Source organism: Trichogramma pretiosum, unplaced genomic scaffold, assembly GCF_000599845.2.
Source record: "Trichogramma pretiosum strain Unisexual culture from Peru unplaced genomic scaffold, Tpre_2.0 scaffold1, whole genome shotgun sequence".
NCBI classification, from domain to species: Eukaryota; Metazoa; Arthropoda; class Insecta; order Hymenoptera; family Trichogrammatidae; genus Trichogramma; species Trichogramma pretiosum.
The window spans coordinates 3507632-3524949 of NW_019641703.1; the positions used below are offsets into that span (position 1 = coordinate 3507632).

At 31.0% G+C, this 17318-nt stretch overlaps 2 protein-coding genes across 4 annotated transcripts; one reads left to right on the forward strand and one right to left on the reverse strand.

Moving 5' to 3' along the window:
• Positions 1 to 203: 203 nt before the first annotated feature.
• On the reverse strand, positions 204 to 15597 carry LOC106657373 (DNA ligase 3). Of its 2 annotated transcripts, none has more exons than XM_014378877.2 (20): positions 15467 to 15597; positions 9958 to 10282; positions 9617 to 9898; positions 5417 to 5655; positions 5268 to 5347; positions 5072 to 5149; positions 4825 to 4993; positions 4570 to 4725; positions 4308 to 4439; positions 4067 to 4146; positions 3917 to 4004; positions 3771 to 3848; positions 3568 to 3691; positions 3426 to 3496; positions 3209 to 3355; positions 2558 to 3082; positions 2351 to 2461; positions 2195 to 2286; positions 1339 to 1429; positions 204 to 693 (listed from the first exon to the last, which is right to left on the reverse strand). In XM_014378877.2, exons 2-20 carry the CDS (start codon positions 10262 to 10264, stop codon positions 544 to 546), a joined length of 3000 nt encoding a protein of 999 aa, XP_014234363.1. In that variant the 5' UTR covers positions 10265 to 10282; positions 15467 to 15597; the 3' UTR covers positions 204 to 543. The 2 variants fall into 2 exon arrangements, with proteins under 2 accessions (XP_014234363.1, XP_014234355.1); XM_014378869.2 differs by having other exon boundaries at positions 3188 to 3355.
• LOC106657381 lies at positions 8798 to 14616 on the forward strand. Of its 2 annotated transcripts, none has more exons than XM_014378891.2 (4): positions 8798 to 9209; positions 11515 to 11690; positions 11779 to 12010; positions 13333 to 14616. In XM_014378891.2, the coding sequence occupies exons 2-4, from the start codon at positions 11535 to 11537 to the stop codon at positions 13386 to 13388; spliced, it is 444 nt and encodes a 147-aa protein (XP_014234377.1). In that variant the 5' UTR covers positions 8798 to 9209; positions 11515 to 11534; the 3' UTR covers positions 13389 to 14616. The 2 variants fall into 2 exon arrangements, with proteins under 2 accessions (XP_014234377.1, XP_014234385.1); XM_014378899.2 differs by lacking the exon at positions 8798 to 9209 and adding an exon at positions 10520 to 11067.
• Positions 15598 to 17318: the final 1721 nt, after the last annotated feature.

Consider the following 17318-nt stretch of genomic DNA (forward strand, 5'->3'; position numbering starts at 1 on the left):
AAAGTTTCAAACGAGTATTATAATTTGATAGATGCTATAGATGCTATAGATAATGAAAAATATTTTTGGTATTATATTCACGGACAATTTATTATTTTAATTCTCATATACAATATTCAATATATAAAACTATATAAATTTAATGAGTAGTAAGTACATTTTATTCAGGAGCCAAAAATAATAAGTTAAAAACTCGAAATACCGATAAGATTTGAGTTGTTGAATGTAAAAAAAGTTTACATTTTAAATAAGTTTACAGGACTTCAAAGGCTACCCTTTTGTTTGTAAATTGTTGTCGCAGTGACACTGACGTCCTCGTAAGCAATGACTCTATTTACGTCACATCATTCATTTACATTTATGTACATATTTTTTTTTAAATTTCTTTCCTAGTAAATTCAAATCTCAAAAACAATCTTCAAAAATTACTTGTGAAATTCCGTAATCAAGGCCGCTTCCTCAGCTCACTTCAATTTGTTCAATTTCACGGCTGTGTTTAAATTGTGAAACTTGTATATGGCAACCACAAAGTCATATTAAATTTTATTTGTGACGAGCACATAAACAAGAGCAATAAGTTTCTGACAAAGTAACTGCGAAGTCTACGGCGTTGGGAGTTTTACAGCGAGCCACCGCTGCATTAATCCATTCTTCGGTAACATGCCTTGCCAACTTGGGGATACCTGATTCCACCTAGACCAAAAATGATTGATATTTAACGTATAAAAATCAACAAATATCACGGCTATAAAATGTATTGCTGAAAAGGTGGGATGAAATTTATTCAACGGCACTCAATTCAACAATTGCTTCCACCTGAAGTACCTTGTATCGATCAATAAACTCATTCGGTTAGATTACCCGAACTAATTTTCAAGTTTAAATGTATAAACGCGCAAATCTTACTGAGCAACAGAGATATTAAACCGTGGGTAAGTAGAGGTAAGTAGTTTTGCGTGTCGTACTTTAAGTAGCACCCTGTATTTATTTGCGCTCATATTTCCGTCGTTTACAAAACCATGCTATTAAAATTCTTTTTGAGCAATTTACTTTTGATAAAATTAAAACAAAATACTTTTTTTTCAAATTTATTTGTTAAAACATCATTTTTCGCGTATTTTTTTCAATTGAGATGTTACAATATTTAGTCAATAATAAAACATATCAAGTTGCTTCAAGGTGGTGAAAAAAGAGCAATTGTTTGAAAACATTCGCTCGAATTTTCAATTTCATGCCGTCTCGAACATCAGTTAGATTGAACAATAAAATTGTACACTTGAGATAGTCCAATTTCGAGTGTGAAAAAATGATTTGCCGCTTTAACTGCGTATTACTTACGTTACAAAACGTTGCAGGGATACTCGTACGTCCATGAATCACATGAGTGGCCTGGGAACGCTCCGATTTTGAAAGAATTACTGCCCCAAGGCTATGTATTTTATTGAATTAAAAAATAAAATTAAGGAAAAAGATGAAAAAGAAAATTCACTCCGAGCCAACGCTAGCCATATTAAACTGCTTACAGTTTAGCGCAATCGTAATGTTAGATTTTTTTAATTTCATCCGTAACAATTTTTTTCATTTATTTAATAAAAGTTTTTAAAAACGGCAACTAAAGCTGTCTCAAGGCGGCGTATGTATACATCGAGAAAAGACTCTTAGGTTCTCCTACTATTTGAGCAGCGAAGTCTCAAGAAAAAAGGTAGTCTACAAAGGAATAAGTAATATCATTTTTATGACATATACCGAGTGAAAATCATTTTAAAAATTTAAACTGGAACGAATTCTTTAAAACGTAGAAATGAATAGAAAATAGTCATCCTCATAAAATTGTATAATTATTATTAAGCAGAAATGTTTAAAAATTGTTCGTTCGCTAAAAAATATAATGCAATATTATACTGTAAAGAGTGTTAAATAATTTTCGCGTTTGGCTTTATAATATTTTCACCTATTTATGACTCAATTTTAATTCAACGCCTCAAGCTAAACTGGTCATTTGAAACTTGAAAAACTTTCACATAAATTCTGCATATATAAAGCTAACACGTTGTCAGATATTTATTCCATTATTGAAAATGCAATTGCGGTTAAAATTCATCAATTGCCTTATTCATTCAACCTGATAAAATAATGAAAGTCATATCATTTTCAAATTGCTCGTTTTATATAAATTAAAATTGTCAAAGGATACGTTTTCAATGTGCGTAGAGCGACGCTCATTTTATCGTAACTCAAATCCTTGGCGAAACAAACGCGCACATTCGGTAATATACATCGTCCGTTCTGTAAAAATACAAAGGGTAAATTAAATAAAAAAGCTCCTAAAATTTTATAATATAATACGCACCACTTCTGCTCTGTCTAATTCACTTATAGGTTTGGCATTTTTAGGAAGAAGATGAGGTTTCCGACCCTCAACCCAATTTAATGGATATCCAGATGCATCGTGCTCTATATACTAAAAATGATGACAATTATGTTAAAATCGACGTAATGGAATCATAAAATTGAATTAATTAGTTATGATAAATAAAGAAATTTTAAAAACTCTTACATCTGTACCAATAAAAGAATAATATGCAGCCTTTTTCTGTCCATCAATACTGACATCACTATAATATAAATCATCTTTGTCTTTTTCTTCACTAGTGTGCATTGTTTTTTTAGACTTTTTGGGGGACGTTTCATTTATATCACTATCGGTTTCGTCACGCGACTTTCTTTTTCTTTTCCTTTCCGAACTTTTGGTTTCGTTTGCTGATACACATTCATCATCCATCGCTTCAGTTTCATCTACTTTTCTTGTGTCTGCAGCGACTTTGCTAGATGCTGCTTTGATTTTTTTCTTTGACTTGGCATTATCCGAATCAGTGGCAGATCCTCCTTGAAGCAACAAAAAATCAACGGAATCGGCACTTTTGTTGAATAAATTATGAAGCTCTTGTAGATTTGTCGCAGTCTTCCAATCCTTGTCATCGCGAATACGCGTTACTCGAGGGAATCTAATGCTTATACCATCGGCTGTGTGTACACCTTGATTAGTGAATTCTGCTCCTGTTATTTCCCACACAGGTTGTTTCTGTAAAAAAAAAGCTGAATTAATTTTTGAACTGTAATTTTAGTTTAGTAACTGATCATTTTCATTAGAAGTGTAAATTGATTTCACATAAATGGTCAAAAGCACCTGAACATAAATTTTATTTACTTTGGGATCTCTTGCAACAAAATCAGGCACCATAGGTTTATTGGCGATTAACCAACTGGGTACTAAATTTGGATCTTTACTGATTTTTATCATGTCAAGTTTTTTCTGAAGTAAAGCTAAGGTGGCATCGTCGTGTCCTGAATGTACCTGAAAATTAGTTAAATAAAATTAAACTCTATAGAAAAAAATGATGGCCTTCACAGGTGTCGTCGATTACCTTTGTTACAGTTAACCATTTATCCCGTGTAGGATCATGACAACCCATCAAAAATATAGACATCATGCCACCTGAAACGTTGATAATATTTAACATCGCAATAGCTAGGAAAGAAAATCGAATTTTTGAAAGGGATTGCTACCTTTTTGACCTGTGCCGTACCAAGCTCCGATAACAACGAGATCTGCGGTATCAGCCATGGCTCCTTTCAGCAAATAATCCTTTTTTATCTTTAACCAGTGTCTTTTTCCTGGTTCATATTTACTCTGAGAAATTGAAAGGTTTTATAAAAAATCAGTATTCATGAATATTTATTACACTATCGAAACAATCGAATAGGCTTACCTTTAAATCTTTGAGTACTAATCCTTCCAAACCTAATTTGAAAACTTTAGATATCATTTTTGCTAGTTTATCAGGATCCTGAAAAATTAATGAAACATCAATAATTTGATAAAATTAAACAAAATTATAATAGCATAAATATTTACATCCAACTCTTCAACTTCCGATAATACAATTCGATTAGGTATTTGAATCATTTTTTCTTCTAATAATTTTCTTCGCTCCTTTATTGTTCTGAAAAATCGTCATGATTAGAATTCGAATAGTTGGTGGCTGACGGTATAATCAATAATTACCTCTCTAAAAGTGATTCGCCATTGTAAAATATAATGTCAAAAATGAATAAACAAACATTTGCATGCTTGAATTCATTTTTCTAAAAAAATTTATTAGTGTTCAGTTGAATTATTTTTTGCAATAACTTAAACTTTAAAAAATTTCAAATTAAAGTTTCACTTATGTAGAGTGAAAAAATAAAGTACAAGTTACAGTACTTGCAAAATTATGAAATGATTAGTTATTCAGTAGATTTGATACCTTATGAACCCCTAATGTTCCAAATGGTAATGGTTGCCCGTTACGAGTATCGATCATCAGTATTTCAGCATCTATTATCAAATCATCACCCGACGGAAAGGCTTTTGGAATATATTCTTGTAAAAAATTGACCTAGACGATAAATCATTATTTATACAATCTTTAGTAGCAAGCTAATCGCATATGAAATGATGTTAAATGAGGATAAAACTAAAAATAACTAAATTTGAGTGAAATTTATAAATTTTTTACAGAAACTCACTTTGTGAGGTAAAACTGGTTTTAGCGATCGGCTGAAATATCGAAAATCAGATCCATTTTTATGAACCTGTACACGTTCACCATCGTACTTCACTTCCGAAAACATGCCGTTAGGACATTTTTCCATAGCCATTTCGACGGATTTACATGCTTCTGCCTTTAAAATGAAGTTATAAAAAAAAACTCATAAATAATTTTCATTATGACGAATTATCATGCATTACATTGTATAAGGATAAACGACAAATTGTCATACCAGCATGGGTAACACAGGAGTCATTAACGAAAGGTTGGCTAGTTTGGCTTTTTTTCCGGCATTAACTTCAGGCGAACTCGGGGTAATCCCTAAACATTTTTTTATTATCCCTACAAGATCTTGGGAAACTTGGAAAGCTGTATAAGCATCTTTGTGAACTGCAGCCAATCTACATTTTGGTTTTAACATTATTTTCGTACAAAATAAAACAAAATGTTATAAATTGATATTTTTTGATTATACTTACATGTGCTTAGGACCAGTATTAATTCGAAGATCTCGTTTAATTAAACGAATAATCATTTTTAAATCATTGGCGGTACATCTACCCATATAAATATAAGATTAGAAATTTTAATGAATATTGTTACTTGCTCGGATCAAATTTTCGATTTTACTGTTGAGACATCAAATACACAAAAAAATAAACATACAAATTTTACCTTTTAACGATTGATTTAAAGTGATATGTTTGTTCATCTTCTTTCGTAAGTTTTGACAATTTATCTAAAAATTCATCAACCTGAAAATAATGAAGACGATAATAGTCACAAAGAATTTATCATAAAAACGGATTGTTTCACCAATGTACCTCTTGTAAAGTTAATTCACTCGTTTTAAGAGGTTTGATAACTGAGCTTTTTTCAAAAAACTTTTCGATCGTTTGCGCAACGTCACCTTGTTCTAAATCTTCGAGCATCGCATCCTCGTTTTGGCCAAGTATTCGTGAAAATAATTTAATTAAGGCTTTGCTCTGAAGATTGTAAATTCTTTTTTCCGCCAGTGGCAATAATAATCTGCACCAAAGAATAATGTCACTTTGAAATCCGTCTGGAAAATATTTTTCATTCGACTTTGAATCATGGTTGTCCATTTGTTTAGACAGCTTCGAGGTATATAAAAAATTTAATTTTATTGAAACGAATGTACAGCGCTAATCATATTTTTTTTTTAGAAAAAAAATTGATTCTCAATCAACGACTAAATGATTTGAGAGTGCTTTGAGACACTCGCGAGTAAAAGAAAAATAGTTGTTAAATCTATGAGGCCGCCTCTCGGCTTATGGACGGAAAATACCAAACCTTGATAGTACGGGCAATATTATTTAATCTTGACAATATCGCATAGTAGATAGTTATTCTAGAAAGGGGCCGTCGCATCGTTTGTCATGACTTTTGATTGTCTCCTCAGGATAACATTACAAGATATATGTATTAAATGCAATAGTGACTCGGTTTATTACAGCTAATTAAATAAGATAAATTTGTTGTTTTCACGTAATAATTTTTATTGTATCTTTATTCGCGCGTTGATATACGGGGGTAAAGGACTTGGGAAATTCACCAGACTCGTAAAAATTCAAATGATTATGTTATACACAATGAACCAATGAACGAGCTCGATTACGAACAAGTGTACTTTATATAGCTGACGCAACGGGTAAGATATTTAGAAATCGTTAATAGAGCGCAGCACCAGCGAGTTTCGTCTAATATTTTCTAAAGCTCTTCTAACCGGTGGCTCTTACAGAATACGCGAATGTGCCTCTCGATCTTCGATGATTCATAAATATTTCATTGACGTATCAAATAAATGTACACTACTCGCCTTGATAACAGAAGCGCCTATGCTGTTTACATTTATGATTGCGCATAACGAACCGGATACATACGATACCGATATAATGAATGGATTTGTATGTGCACGTTATAAATTTTCATGTGTAATTGTTAGAGGCCAGGTTGTGTTGTGTTGGAGCACATCGTAGCGTGGGTAATCATATCTTCGCGCGCGTGTGTACAAATTCTCTCGAGCCGCAAAGAGCGAGTGTCAACTTAAATTGCATTAAAGTTTTTTATTTTTATCAATTAAAAAAGTGACGGATTTATCAGCGAATTGCGCAATTGCGAGCCGAACGTATCGGTTGATCGTCAGTAAAGATGCGCGACTAATTCTCAATGTTGTTTACCCAGAGGCCGGAGATAATAATTTATGTAACCTTTGATTCTGAAAAATCTGCACGCGAACTTTTTGCCGCTTTTCGAGAAACTAAACTTTCTAATATAACTTGCGACGAGCGCATTCATAAAATAAAAGCAATAAAAATTCGAAACGTCACTATAATCACTACTATGTAATTTGCTCAAATGATAAAAGTGGTCAGAGAGCGGCACACGATGTGAACGGGGGGGCATATAAGACGAACGCGTCATTTTCCCAAAATTATGTCAACTTTATTTAAGGAACTGGTTATCATAAGAAAAAAAAGTATTGATGGAGCTGAACGTTCTCATAGAGAACTTTGCATTCAATGAATATTTTTTCTACATAATTCGTTTTATAGCTTTGTGTACGAAAAAATAATCAAGTATGACGTTCTAAAATGGTTATTACATTTATCAATCGACCGTTACATGAACGAAAAAAAATGCATTCTCTAGAACTTTTCTTGAAAAGGAACACCACGAAGTAAAGTTTATTAACTTTTGAGGGGAATTTATATTAACAATATTATGTGAATTATAAGGAAAGGTCATTGAAATTGATTATACAATTTTATTTTCTCATCAACAATTCATTTTTAAAAAATTGTAATGTGAAAGGAACACCACGAAGTAAAGTTTATTGATTTTTGAGGGGAATTTATGTTAACAATATTTATTATGTGAATCGAAAGATCATTAAAATTTATACAATTCTATTTGCTCATTAACACTCCATTTCTAAAAAATTGAAATGTGAATGTATAAGTTATATTTTAGACAATCTTATGATGCTTTTGTTAACTAAATATTAATTATTAGTGCTTAATAAATGTCAACATTAAAAGTTTTTCATTTAATTTTTTTCTAATCGCATGAAGTTTATAATTTGGAAATATAAGAAAGTAGATATGAAAAATGAAACGTATTACTAAACACAAACAGTACCTAATGGACTTATTGCTAAACCATACAACTCGAATAATATTTAAAATAAATTAATTTGAAAATCAAATGATGGGAGTGAATAATTTGAAAAAACTCGACGTACATTTATCAGTTGGCAGTGTTTAATATTTGGTAACAAGTTTTTGCAGACGTCTGTAGAAATTGGAAGAAAAAATGATGCATGTATATCAATTTGTGTGATAAAAATGATTTGTCGGAAATGCTCATGTTCACAGTAGTTTTAGAATTTAACCAGCAAATTACTTAAGTAGTATTTATCGTTTGTTTTTACACGAAGTTTTTAGTTGTGTTTATTATTTTCAATCGCTTGAATCATTTGATATAAAGGTTCAATGCCTCGAGATAAAACAAAATCTGTCGGACGAAATTTTTTCAACAAATACAATTATCGGTACGAGACACCCGGATTTTCAATCGTCTTAATAGATATTGAGTAATGTGTGTACCGTCAACTATTGAGTTGTGTTCATCAAACGTTTTGGGATACGAGTCATGAAAAATATATCGAATTTGCACCGGTGATGTCTGGTTTAATGATCTTGTTTCAACTGCTTTATCGCAAAAACTTATAGTGTTATGCAAAGACACATTCGAAAATTAATTTTTCCAAATTACTTTAAAAAGAAAGAAAATTGAAAAAGAAATCTATCATCGTCCACAATTTCCGGACGATGCCCAAATTTTAAAATCGAGAAATCGAGAAATTGCACTGAAAATTGCATCACTATGGATTATAATATTGAAAAAAAATTTTCTCATTGTAACGAAAAATAAGTAAAATTTTTACGATAGATTAGCCTATCGCGTGAGATGAATCCTTGAAATTCAATTGTTTATTATGCACGATATCATGTGACTAATTACTTTCTCTCCCTCCCGCTCTCTGTTTTTATCATTTTTACTCTAAGAATCTTCAAGACTCTGGTGCCAAGCAGACTGTGGAAAGAGTCGTCATCACTATTAACAATCAATCGATGGTGGTAGGGACAACGAGCTTATAAATGCCGACGAATCTCTTTTGAAACCAATAGTTGTCAAACAGCTGAACTAAGAAACAGACATAGAAGCGTCGTAGCATATTCCTGTTCTTCCAACGAAGCATATAAAATTTGTTTACTCAACAAAACCATTGACACGTGGACCAAGATTGCATCAAGAACTGCATGCAGTAAAAAATTTGAAGCTTCTTGAAAACGCTCATTTTTCTGCTGGAGGGTTATAGTGTTTCATGTGTTTTTATGTGCATCATGACTTAATTACTGCTCAGCATTTTGATTTGTAAAACATTCGATACGAAAAAGTCAAACTTCATTAAAAAAACTTTTAAAGCTTCGGACAGTGTGAAACTAATAAATTTGTGCATATAAAGTATAAATTTGCTGTCAATTTCTCAACTGGTGAACCGACTGAAAAGCTTTAAACCAGATTTTTCAAGTAAGTTTAAATGAACGTTTGCGGTCTGCGGCTTTGTTGTTTTAAATTTTAAAAACTATACAAAATTTTTTGAGATAGTGGAAAATTTTTACTCGGTTCGTTATAAAATTCTGGATGAAACCAATTTAAAATGACCATCAATAATCAATCATATACATGCAGCAAGAGAGAAAGACTTAAAGGCCTTGATTCACGTGGGAGATATCCCTTATAATGAAATTGATTGTCTCCGCCCCTTATAACCTTGCTCCTACTATCAGAGTTCAAATGAGTTCATTTGCCGTAAACATTTTATTTTTTAAAAGTTGTGTAGCAATTTCAAAAATATGTTATTCAAGAATTTTCACTTTACAGTATCAAACTAGTATGGCATGCTAACATAATGAGTACTTGCAGAAATTACTTACTACTTTGAGATCCTTGGGTAAAAAACTTTTTTACAATTGCCGTTTTTTCCAGGTATGAACTTTCGTTTGATATATCATGACATAACCGTTGGAATTCGGAAAATTTGTCATCTTGGCTAATTTTCTTCGGAATCGTTTGAATTGGCGAAGTTGACTCAGTTTTACTGGAGTGCCCTTTTTCACTTTTTGCTTTATCAATCGACTCTTTGTTCTTTTTCGCCGAAGAGTCAAAGTTAGAATTTTCTTTGGCTTTCATCTTCTTTTTCAATGCTTTGAAAGGATCTAGAAAAATATTGTAATCATAAGACCCTATCAAGAATCATGATCGTCGAAATAATTACCTGAATCCTCAAATTCAGATATCTTTTCCATAATTTCTTTTTTGTCTTCGGCATCCATCTCCGCCCAACCATCGATATCAGCTTCTGGATCCTCGATTCTTTTGGTAGTGGCACGTTGTTTAGCAAAAACTTCAAATAAACAATTGACATGGTGCCAAGCTTTCATTTTCCCTTCGCCAAAAGGATTGGCCATCATTCTCGCAATTCTTACTTCATCCTTGTCGATAGGATTTTTACATTTTTTACACTTGGCTCTTCCAGTCTTGGCTTTTTCGATAGCGAATGGCTTTTCATCGTCATCTTCCATTTTTGATTATGTTCAGAACTTTACATAAACAGTGAAAGTAATATTTTTTTCAATAATTAATTGTATACATAACTTTTGATAAATTTAAAAAGTATCAAACACAAAATCTGTAATCGAATTCTCGAAAGGATGTTAAAATTCACGAAATTATTCGAAAAAGACCCGGAAATATTTTCGTAATTTTGAGGAAAAAAAGTTCGCATAAATTTCGGAAAAACCACATTCTATAAATTTTTTTAAGCATTGTAAATTATTATTTAGTTGTTTTTTTTCTTAATTAAACCATCGTAGAGATCAATGATTTCTATAAACAGAAAAGATAGCGTAAACGGAAGTTTTAATTATTATTTATAACCATAACAGTTATCATAACAATTTAAGTGGGAGTAAGCCGCGCAAAGATGTACCACGTTACAATATAAGATCCTCCAGAGTAGTGAGTGAGAGTGGAGTAGAGAGGGGTGGAAATAACGACGTGCAACGTTTGAACGTAGGTGGGTAGGTGGGAAAATACCCTTGCTCCAAATTCTACAGGTGGTAGGAGTGCAGAGCTCTCACGCTTTGACGGCGCGCGATCCGAGAGCTATAGTACGAGCGAAGGAATCATTACTACATATTGCCTCGCTCGGTGAACGTTCGGTTCGATCGCTAAGAATATCGCCGTCAATCGGGTAAAATTTTAAAATTGTCTATTTCTGTAGTTCAAGCAGCTATTGATACTGCTTTCGATATATTAATATCCCGTTGACAATTTCCGAGCGAAAATAAATTTTTCTTACGTCAAAGTGGTGTTGAACAATTAAGTGAGTTTAATTAACTACTTCTAAGAATTCTATGATCATTTATTTTCTCCTATCCTTTCTAAACAAATTGAATGCCAAAAGTCTGTTCTCGTTAAATTACATTAATTAAAAGAAAATTATCATTTGCTAAAATTATGTAGTGCTCAAATTTAAATTTTCATACAAGTTATTAAAAAATTTTAAAGATTACTCTTTTCTATTTCTAAAGTATATGCGTGAAGAAAATATGCGAAACATAACAGTGTATTGCATAGTGTGCTTCATTGAAATATTGACTTCAGATCATATTGCTGGAAAAAAAGCATTGAATGCAGCAGTTTCTTATTACATCATTTGTAAAATACAATTCCCTTTTGTTAATACAATTTTTCGTTCAGACATATTTGTAAAATAATCAAAATATAACTTGAAGAGTGTAAATAATTTTGGGCTACTCCTATTTTCAAGGAAGCGAGAAACTCGACGTAATGAAGATGTACACCAGCAAAATGAGCCGACGGTTGTGCTTCCTGGCGATATCGCTTCTTAATATTTTTGGTGCCTCAATGATTGAAGCAGCACCACATGCACTACCGCCGGACGTGATGTTCCGTGAAAGCTATGGATATCCAAAGTACAAAGAAGTAAGCGCAAAATTTAATCAAAGAAATAATTTTTAAAATAAATTCATGAAATCTTACCGATTTATTAATCAATCGCGTTATTTTGCAGCCGCTCGTTGAAAGTTTGAAAAAAATGATGGAAAAGAAAGAAGAGAAAATTGAAAGGGACATAGCTGAGCTGACCGCGGAAAAAATGGAAATTCAAGCTTTCATGGACGAAGAATTGGAGCAAAAAGATTTGTCGCAAGCAGAGGATGTTTCGGTAGAGGATGGCGAATCTCTACCTGTGGCAGAAGGAGCTTACAGCAATGGACCTTTGCATTCAGGAAAACGAACTAGCTGTGAGTATTTCTTAAAAATTTCGAAGAGATAAAACTTTCAATGAATTATATAATGCTCTTTTGAAATTCATTGAAATAAATAACCCTACCGCAATTTTCTAACGAAATTTTCTTTTGATTAATTTACTATCAATACAAAAAGTGAGTCAGTTAAATTTATTGCGCGTCATTCGGTAAAATTCCCAAGAAGACACACATGCGCCATTTTCATATATCACTTGATTGTGTGTCGGGTGTAATTTAAATGCTCTTTAGCTTGTATGTCGTAAAAAAAAGAGCAAAGCAAAGAGAGATGATATCGCAGCTAAGAACTGCATTAATCCTCTCGTAGATCAGAGCGCAGTATACAAAGTCCGTTGTGTGTTCGAGCTAGAAGAGAATCGTACGTTATACGCCTCCCATACAACCTCGGCGGAGTTATAATTTCAATCACACAGCCAGCGTCGATGACAATATTCCTCGCGATGCATTAACATCGTACACTATATGCGTCGAGCGTATCAGTATTCAGTGAATTTTTTTTATCATACGTGTCACTACTGTACTACATATATCCCCATAGGAGCGACGCACAAAGTACGATGCACCTATATATTGTTGCGTCAGAAACGTGTTTAGTAATAAAGTATCGCGATTTTGAAATAGCCGTGCGCGCGTTGCAGCTTTTTTTCTTACGCGCGTGCTGTTTTGATAGATTTGCTGGATTTTAACGAAGAAAAAAAATAAAAATGCATCGATAGTGTGACTCATGTCTCTATGCATGCGTGCCGCGCGCGAAATGGATGTTTTCATTTTTTTTAGACGACATTTCACGCAGTAGTGGATTCGAATAATTTTCAATTCAGCAAAATCCTTTGTGAAATGAAATACAATAAATGCCACTGTGAAAAAATCTTGGAATTTAAGATTTTGCGCGTTCTCAAAAAATGAAAATTGAACGCAATAAAAATTGATAGATCAAACAACAGATTTCATTCAATTGCATTGCTTGTTTTGACATCGGACGATCCTATGACGCTATATTATTTAAAAGTTTTTAACTCGTCATTGTAACTGTGAACGAACGCGCATCGTATATTCTAGTACGCGGATTGATTGAGGAGGAAATTGAATGAAAAAAGAGCGATGTCAGCTTCAAAACTTGTTGAACCTTAAGTTATGATCGAAGTAGAGATATCCTCAAAAATAAAAAACAAAAACTTGATCGTCAAAATATTGCGCGTCGCGTATCTTAAACAACTGTTAATCTAACTTGAATTGAAAACATATCTACTCGATGTACATTCTAATCTCATGACTATGTTTTTTTTTTCTTTTTCTAGATATGGCTCTTTGTCATTTCAAAATTTGCAACATGGGTCGGAAACGTCAACTGTAAGCACGCTTATTATATTTTAGTTTAATTTAAATGTTTTAGAGATTGAAATCCTAGTTTATTAATATTATTTATAAAAAATAAAATTTTTTAGTTAAAAAGTGAAATGTAACCCATTAGAATTTAAAATAAGGTGAATATTTAATCAGCAGCACGTTACAAAAAAACTATTTTATAACATTCGAAATAAGCTGCGTCACTATTAGATTAAAATTTATACAGTTAATTTTGAGTAATAAATATAGTCATTCAAAATTCATTTGTTGATTTGATTCGATAATAGTTTTTTTTAATGACTATGATCATATAATAAAAAAATTCCTTCAACATTAAACTTGCGTAAATTCAGCAGGGTATATTACCTTATGATTAATGATAATTATATTTTGAGAGTATGTTCTCATGTAAGGATGTAGATAAAGCGTTAAATTCGTAAGATTAAATTGTATATTTCAAGTATTATTATTACACGAAAGAAGACTTAAACAAACGTTGAGCGATTGTTGCCACAAAAGTTTATTAAAAAGTATCACTACTACTGCGTTATTTTTTGAGATTATATTTTTCGTCTAAGAGGAGGTTAAAAAACAGTGACAAAGCATTAATTTATAACAGCGACATAATTCGTTTATTTTTTCTAAACGAATAAATAACGTCTCATGTTGTTTCAGTATTTCATGTAAATAATGAGATTTAGCATGAGGAGACTGAAGTGAAAAGAAAACGTATTAGTGTGAATTATTTTTCATAGCATATAGTGAAAAAAATGTAAAGTTGCTTGAATCTTTTAATATTACTGGTAGTATATTATGTTTGACATAATTTCAACTATACAATTACAGTATATGTATATATGGAGATGTAAAAATGCGTTTGTAGTGAATAGTTTATTTTTAAAATTAGTTCCATTTATAAGAAAATAAGAAAAGTTTTTATTTTGAATTTTAATACAATTAATATCCAAATAAAATGTTTCAATTTGTAAATATAAGAATGATATTCTTGATCAATTTTTTTCCTTCAATTAGTGTACTTCTTCTCGAGGCCATGACGTATACAAAAACGTAGAAGAACTTAGAATTACTATTTTAAATTAATTACTAATCCAAATTATTACATTTACAAACTGTTTATTAATTAAGTATTTTGTTGATAAATACAGCGACGTACAAATATATTTTTAATTCAATTTATATTATATTTTAGAAACATTAAATTTTCTTTAAATGATAGAAAATTTTTAAAATTGTAAATAAGTTTTACTTGTTATTTTTAAAAAAATTCGATCTTATTGGCTTATGTAACATGCTTTTTTTTTATAAATTTTAAATTTAATCTTTAATTTAATTGCTAAACTGGACAATCGTAAGATAATTAAGAGTCTGATTTTCTGTACAATTAAATGTTATTAAAAAACCAATGATATTATTAATTATGATAATTATTTATTGATTTGCAAAAGTACGTCCTATAGTCTGCAATGAATTTATTATATTATCCTGATTGAAAAAATATAATACTACAAAAGTAAGTAATAACGATTATTTTTCGAATGAAAATTTAATCAGATACATTTGGGAAATTTTTTTTAAAAGATAATCACAAATGACAAATTATGTTGGTATTTTAAAATATTAAACATAGCGAAACTCTGTATTACTTAATTTAACATAATAAATCGATTAACAAAAAAATTGAACGTTCGTAAAGCTTTACTCTTTCAAATATCTTGTATTAAAAAGTTAATGAATACTCGCATGAAAAGTTCATGTTACTGAACAACGTGACAGAAGTAAATAAGTTCTTAAATTAATTTTCAAATTTGAAAAATTTTATCTAATCCACTTTATAAGATAAAAAACTTTCGAGATAACGATATTAATTTTTGTCAAACAATCAACATCACTTTTTTAAACATTTGTCTAATAGTCATTCAAATAAGTTTACTAAAATTGCCGGTGTAAACAACATTTTTCATCAAATCATATTATATCATTATGCCGCATTTCGAATGCAATTGAGAGTACTTTATAACCTAAAAGTGAACGTAAACAAACCAAGAATTAACAGTTCACACTTACTTGATGTTATTCCCTTTAAAAAGTTGTTGTTAACGACACTAAAACACGAGAGTAGAACAAAAAACACGAAACACAATTAAAATTTTGATTTTATTCAAGAGCAGACTGGTAACACGTCGAAACGTCAGCTGTGCCTGCATGAACACGCTGGTTTGGCACTTGTGTATTCAATTAGTCATATATAACTGACGTAAGCTTACTTACAGATGATATGTCTCTCGAAAAAAGTAAATTTCTCTTTTACCTACTGCTCTATCACTTTTTGGTTTATAATTTAAAATTTTCTCAAAAAAGTTTTTACTGTAACTCGATCTATTGATGTTTAAAAAAGCTTTTTTAAAAGTTTTACAATATTATGGAGAGGAAATTAAGTTGCAAAATAATTCAAAATACCAATATTTTATCTTTAAAGATTTATTTCATAATATTACACCAACAACTATCATTAAATTTCACTGAATAATGATTTCTTACGTAAATGCAGTTAAACACTTATATTTAATGCATTACCATTTATCAATTAATTCTTAATAATGAGATAATTGTTATATCGTTAATAGCGTGAAAAATCGATGCACGCCCATATTACAACTATTATGTCGGAGCTTTTTTTCAACTATGCTCTTTCTCTCGGTACCTTTTACACTTCCTCATTCATACAAGCATTTTTTATTACACTCACTTTCAGACTTTTGTTATTAAAATTAAGAAGATTACACGTAGACGCACTCATTATCCCATGCTCGCTAACATTCGCGCACATATTTATATAAATATAACGCTCTAATTGCGTATACCTATTCGTATGTATTTATATACATATTCCTCGCTTACATTAATTTTTAAATTCATTTATATTTCTTTTCTTTTCAAACTTTTTTTGTTAATTATTTGGATTGAAGATCTTTTCACGAGTAAGTTCATAAGTATTTGTATGCACAGTTTTCAATGATAATGTTCAAATTGACACAAAATTCGTTAGCTATACAGTGTTTATGATGATACCGTTTACCATTATACCTTAGTATTACTTTTTATTTCTGTTTATAGTTAATGCGTTCAACGCTATACAAAGAAGACGCAAAATTATATATAATCAGATTTATCATGATAATTCATATTATGTATAACGATCACGTTGAGACAATTGATATTCGAGGGTTTATATGTGCACAAAATCTTATAAGTTGCATTAGAGTATTCTTAGAGACTGCAGGAGTATGATTTTTTTTTGTTGCAACCAAAGAACATACATCTTCATTTTTACGCATATACATAAATATAATTTGTCAATTATATGGTTTATTTGCTCTATTGTGTATGAGTGAGTTTTGATTTCTGATAAATTACACACACTTCTTTAATGCAAAAATCGCTGCACGTTTTTAGTGATATGCAATTTATTGGCGAAAAGCTCACGGTTCCATTTAAAAAGATATTAATGCATAATTAAAATATTACAATAAGTACCAGTAAAACATTCATAACTGTCGCTAAATGGAGATTTTTTTACAATGACAAAGTTTTTTCGATTTTTTTATGTATAATATTAATTGAGTGTCAGTTTTGCGCACAATTTCATTCAACATGATTGGCAGTGCTTTTTCTATTTTTACAGGCACGTTGTCGAAAATCGGGACGATTTCATTTGATTTCATTCTCTAAATGAATCTTTTTTCTTCATTTTTTTTTTTTTTCATTAGATATCAAGAATATTTGACAAAATTTCAAGTATAGCGACAGTGTCAAAAGTATTTTAAAAGTTGAATGTGGAACTAGACATATGGAATTTTTACATTTATGTGTGGTGGGTTTCTACTGAAAGTGTCTTCTCACTTATTTCTTTGTTTTT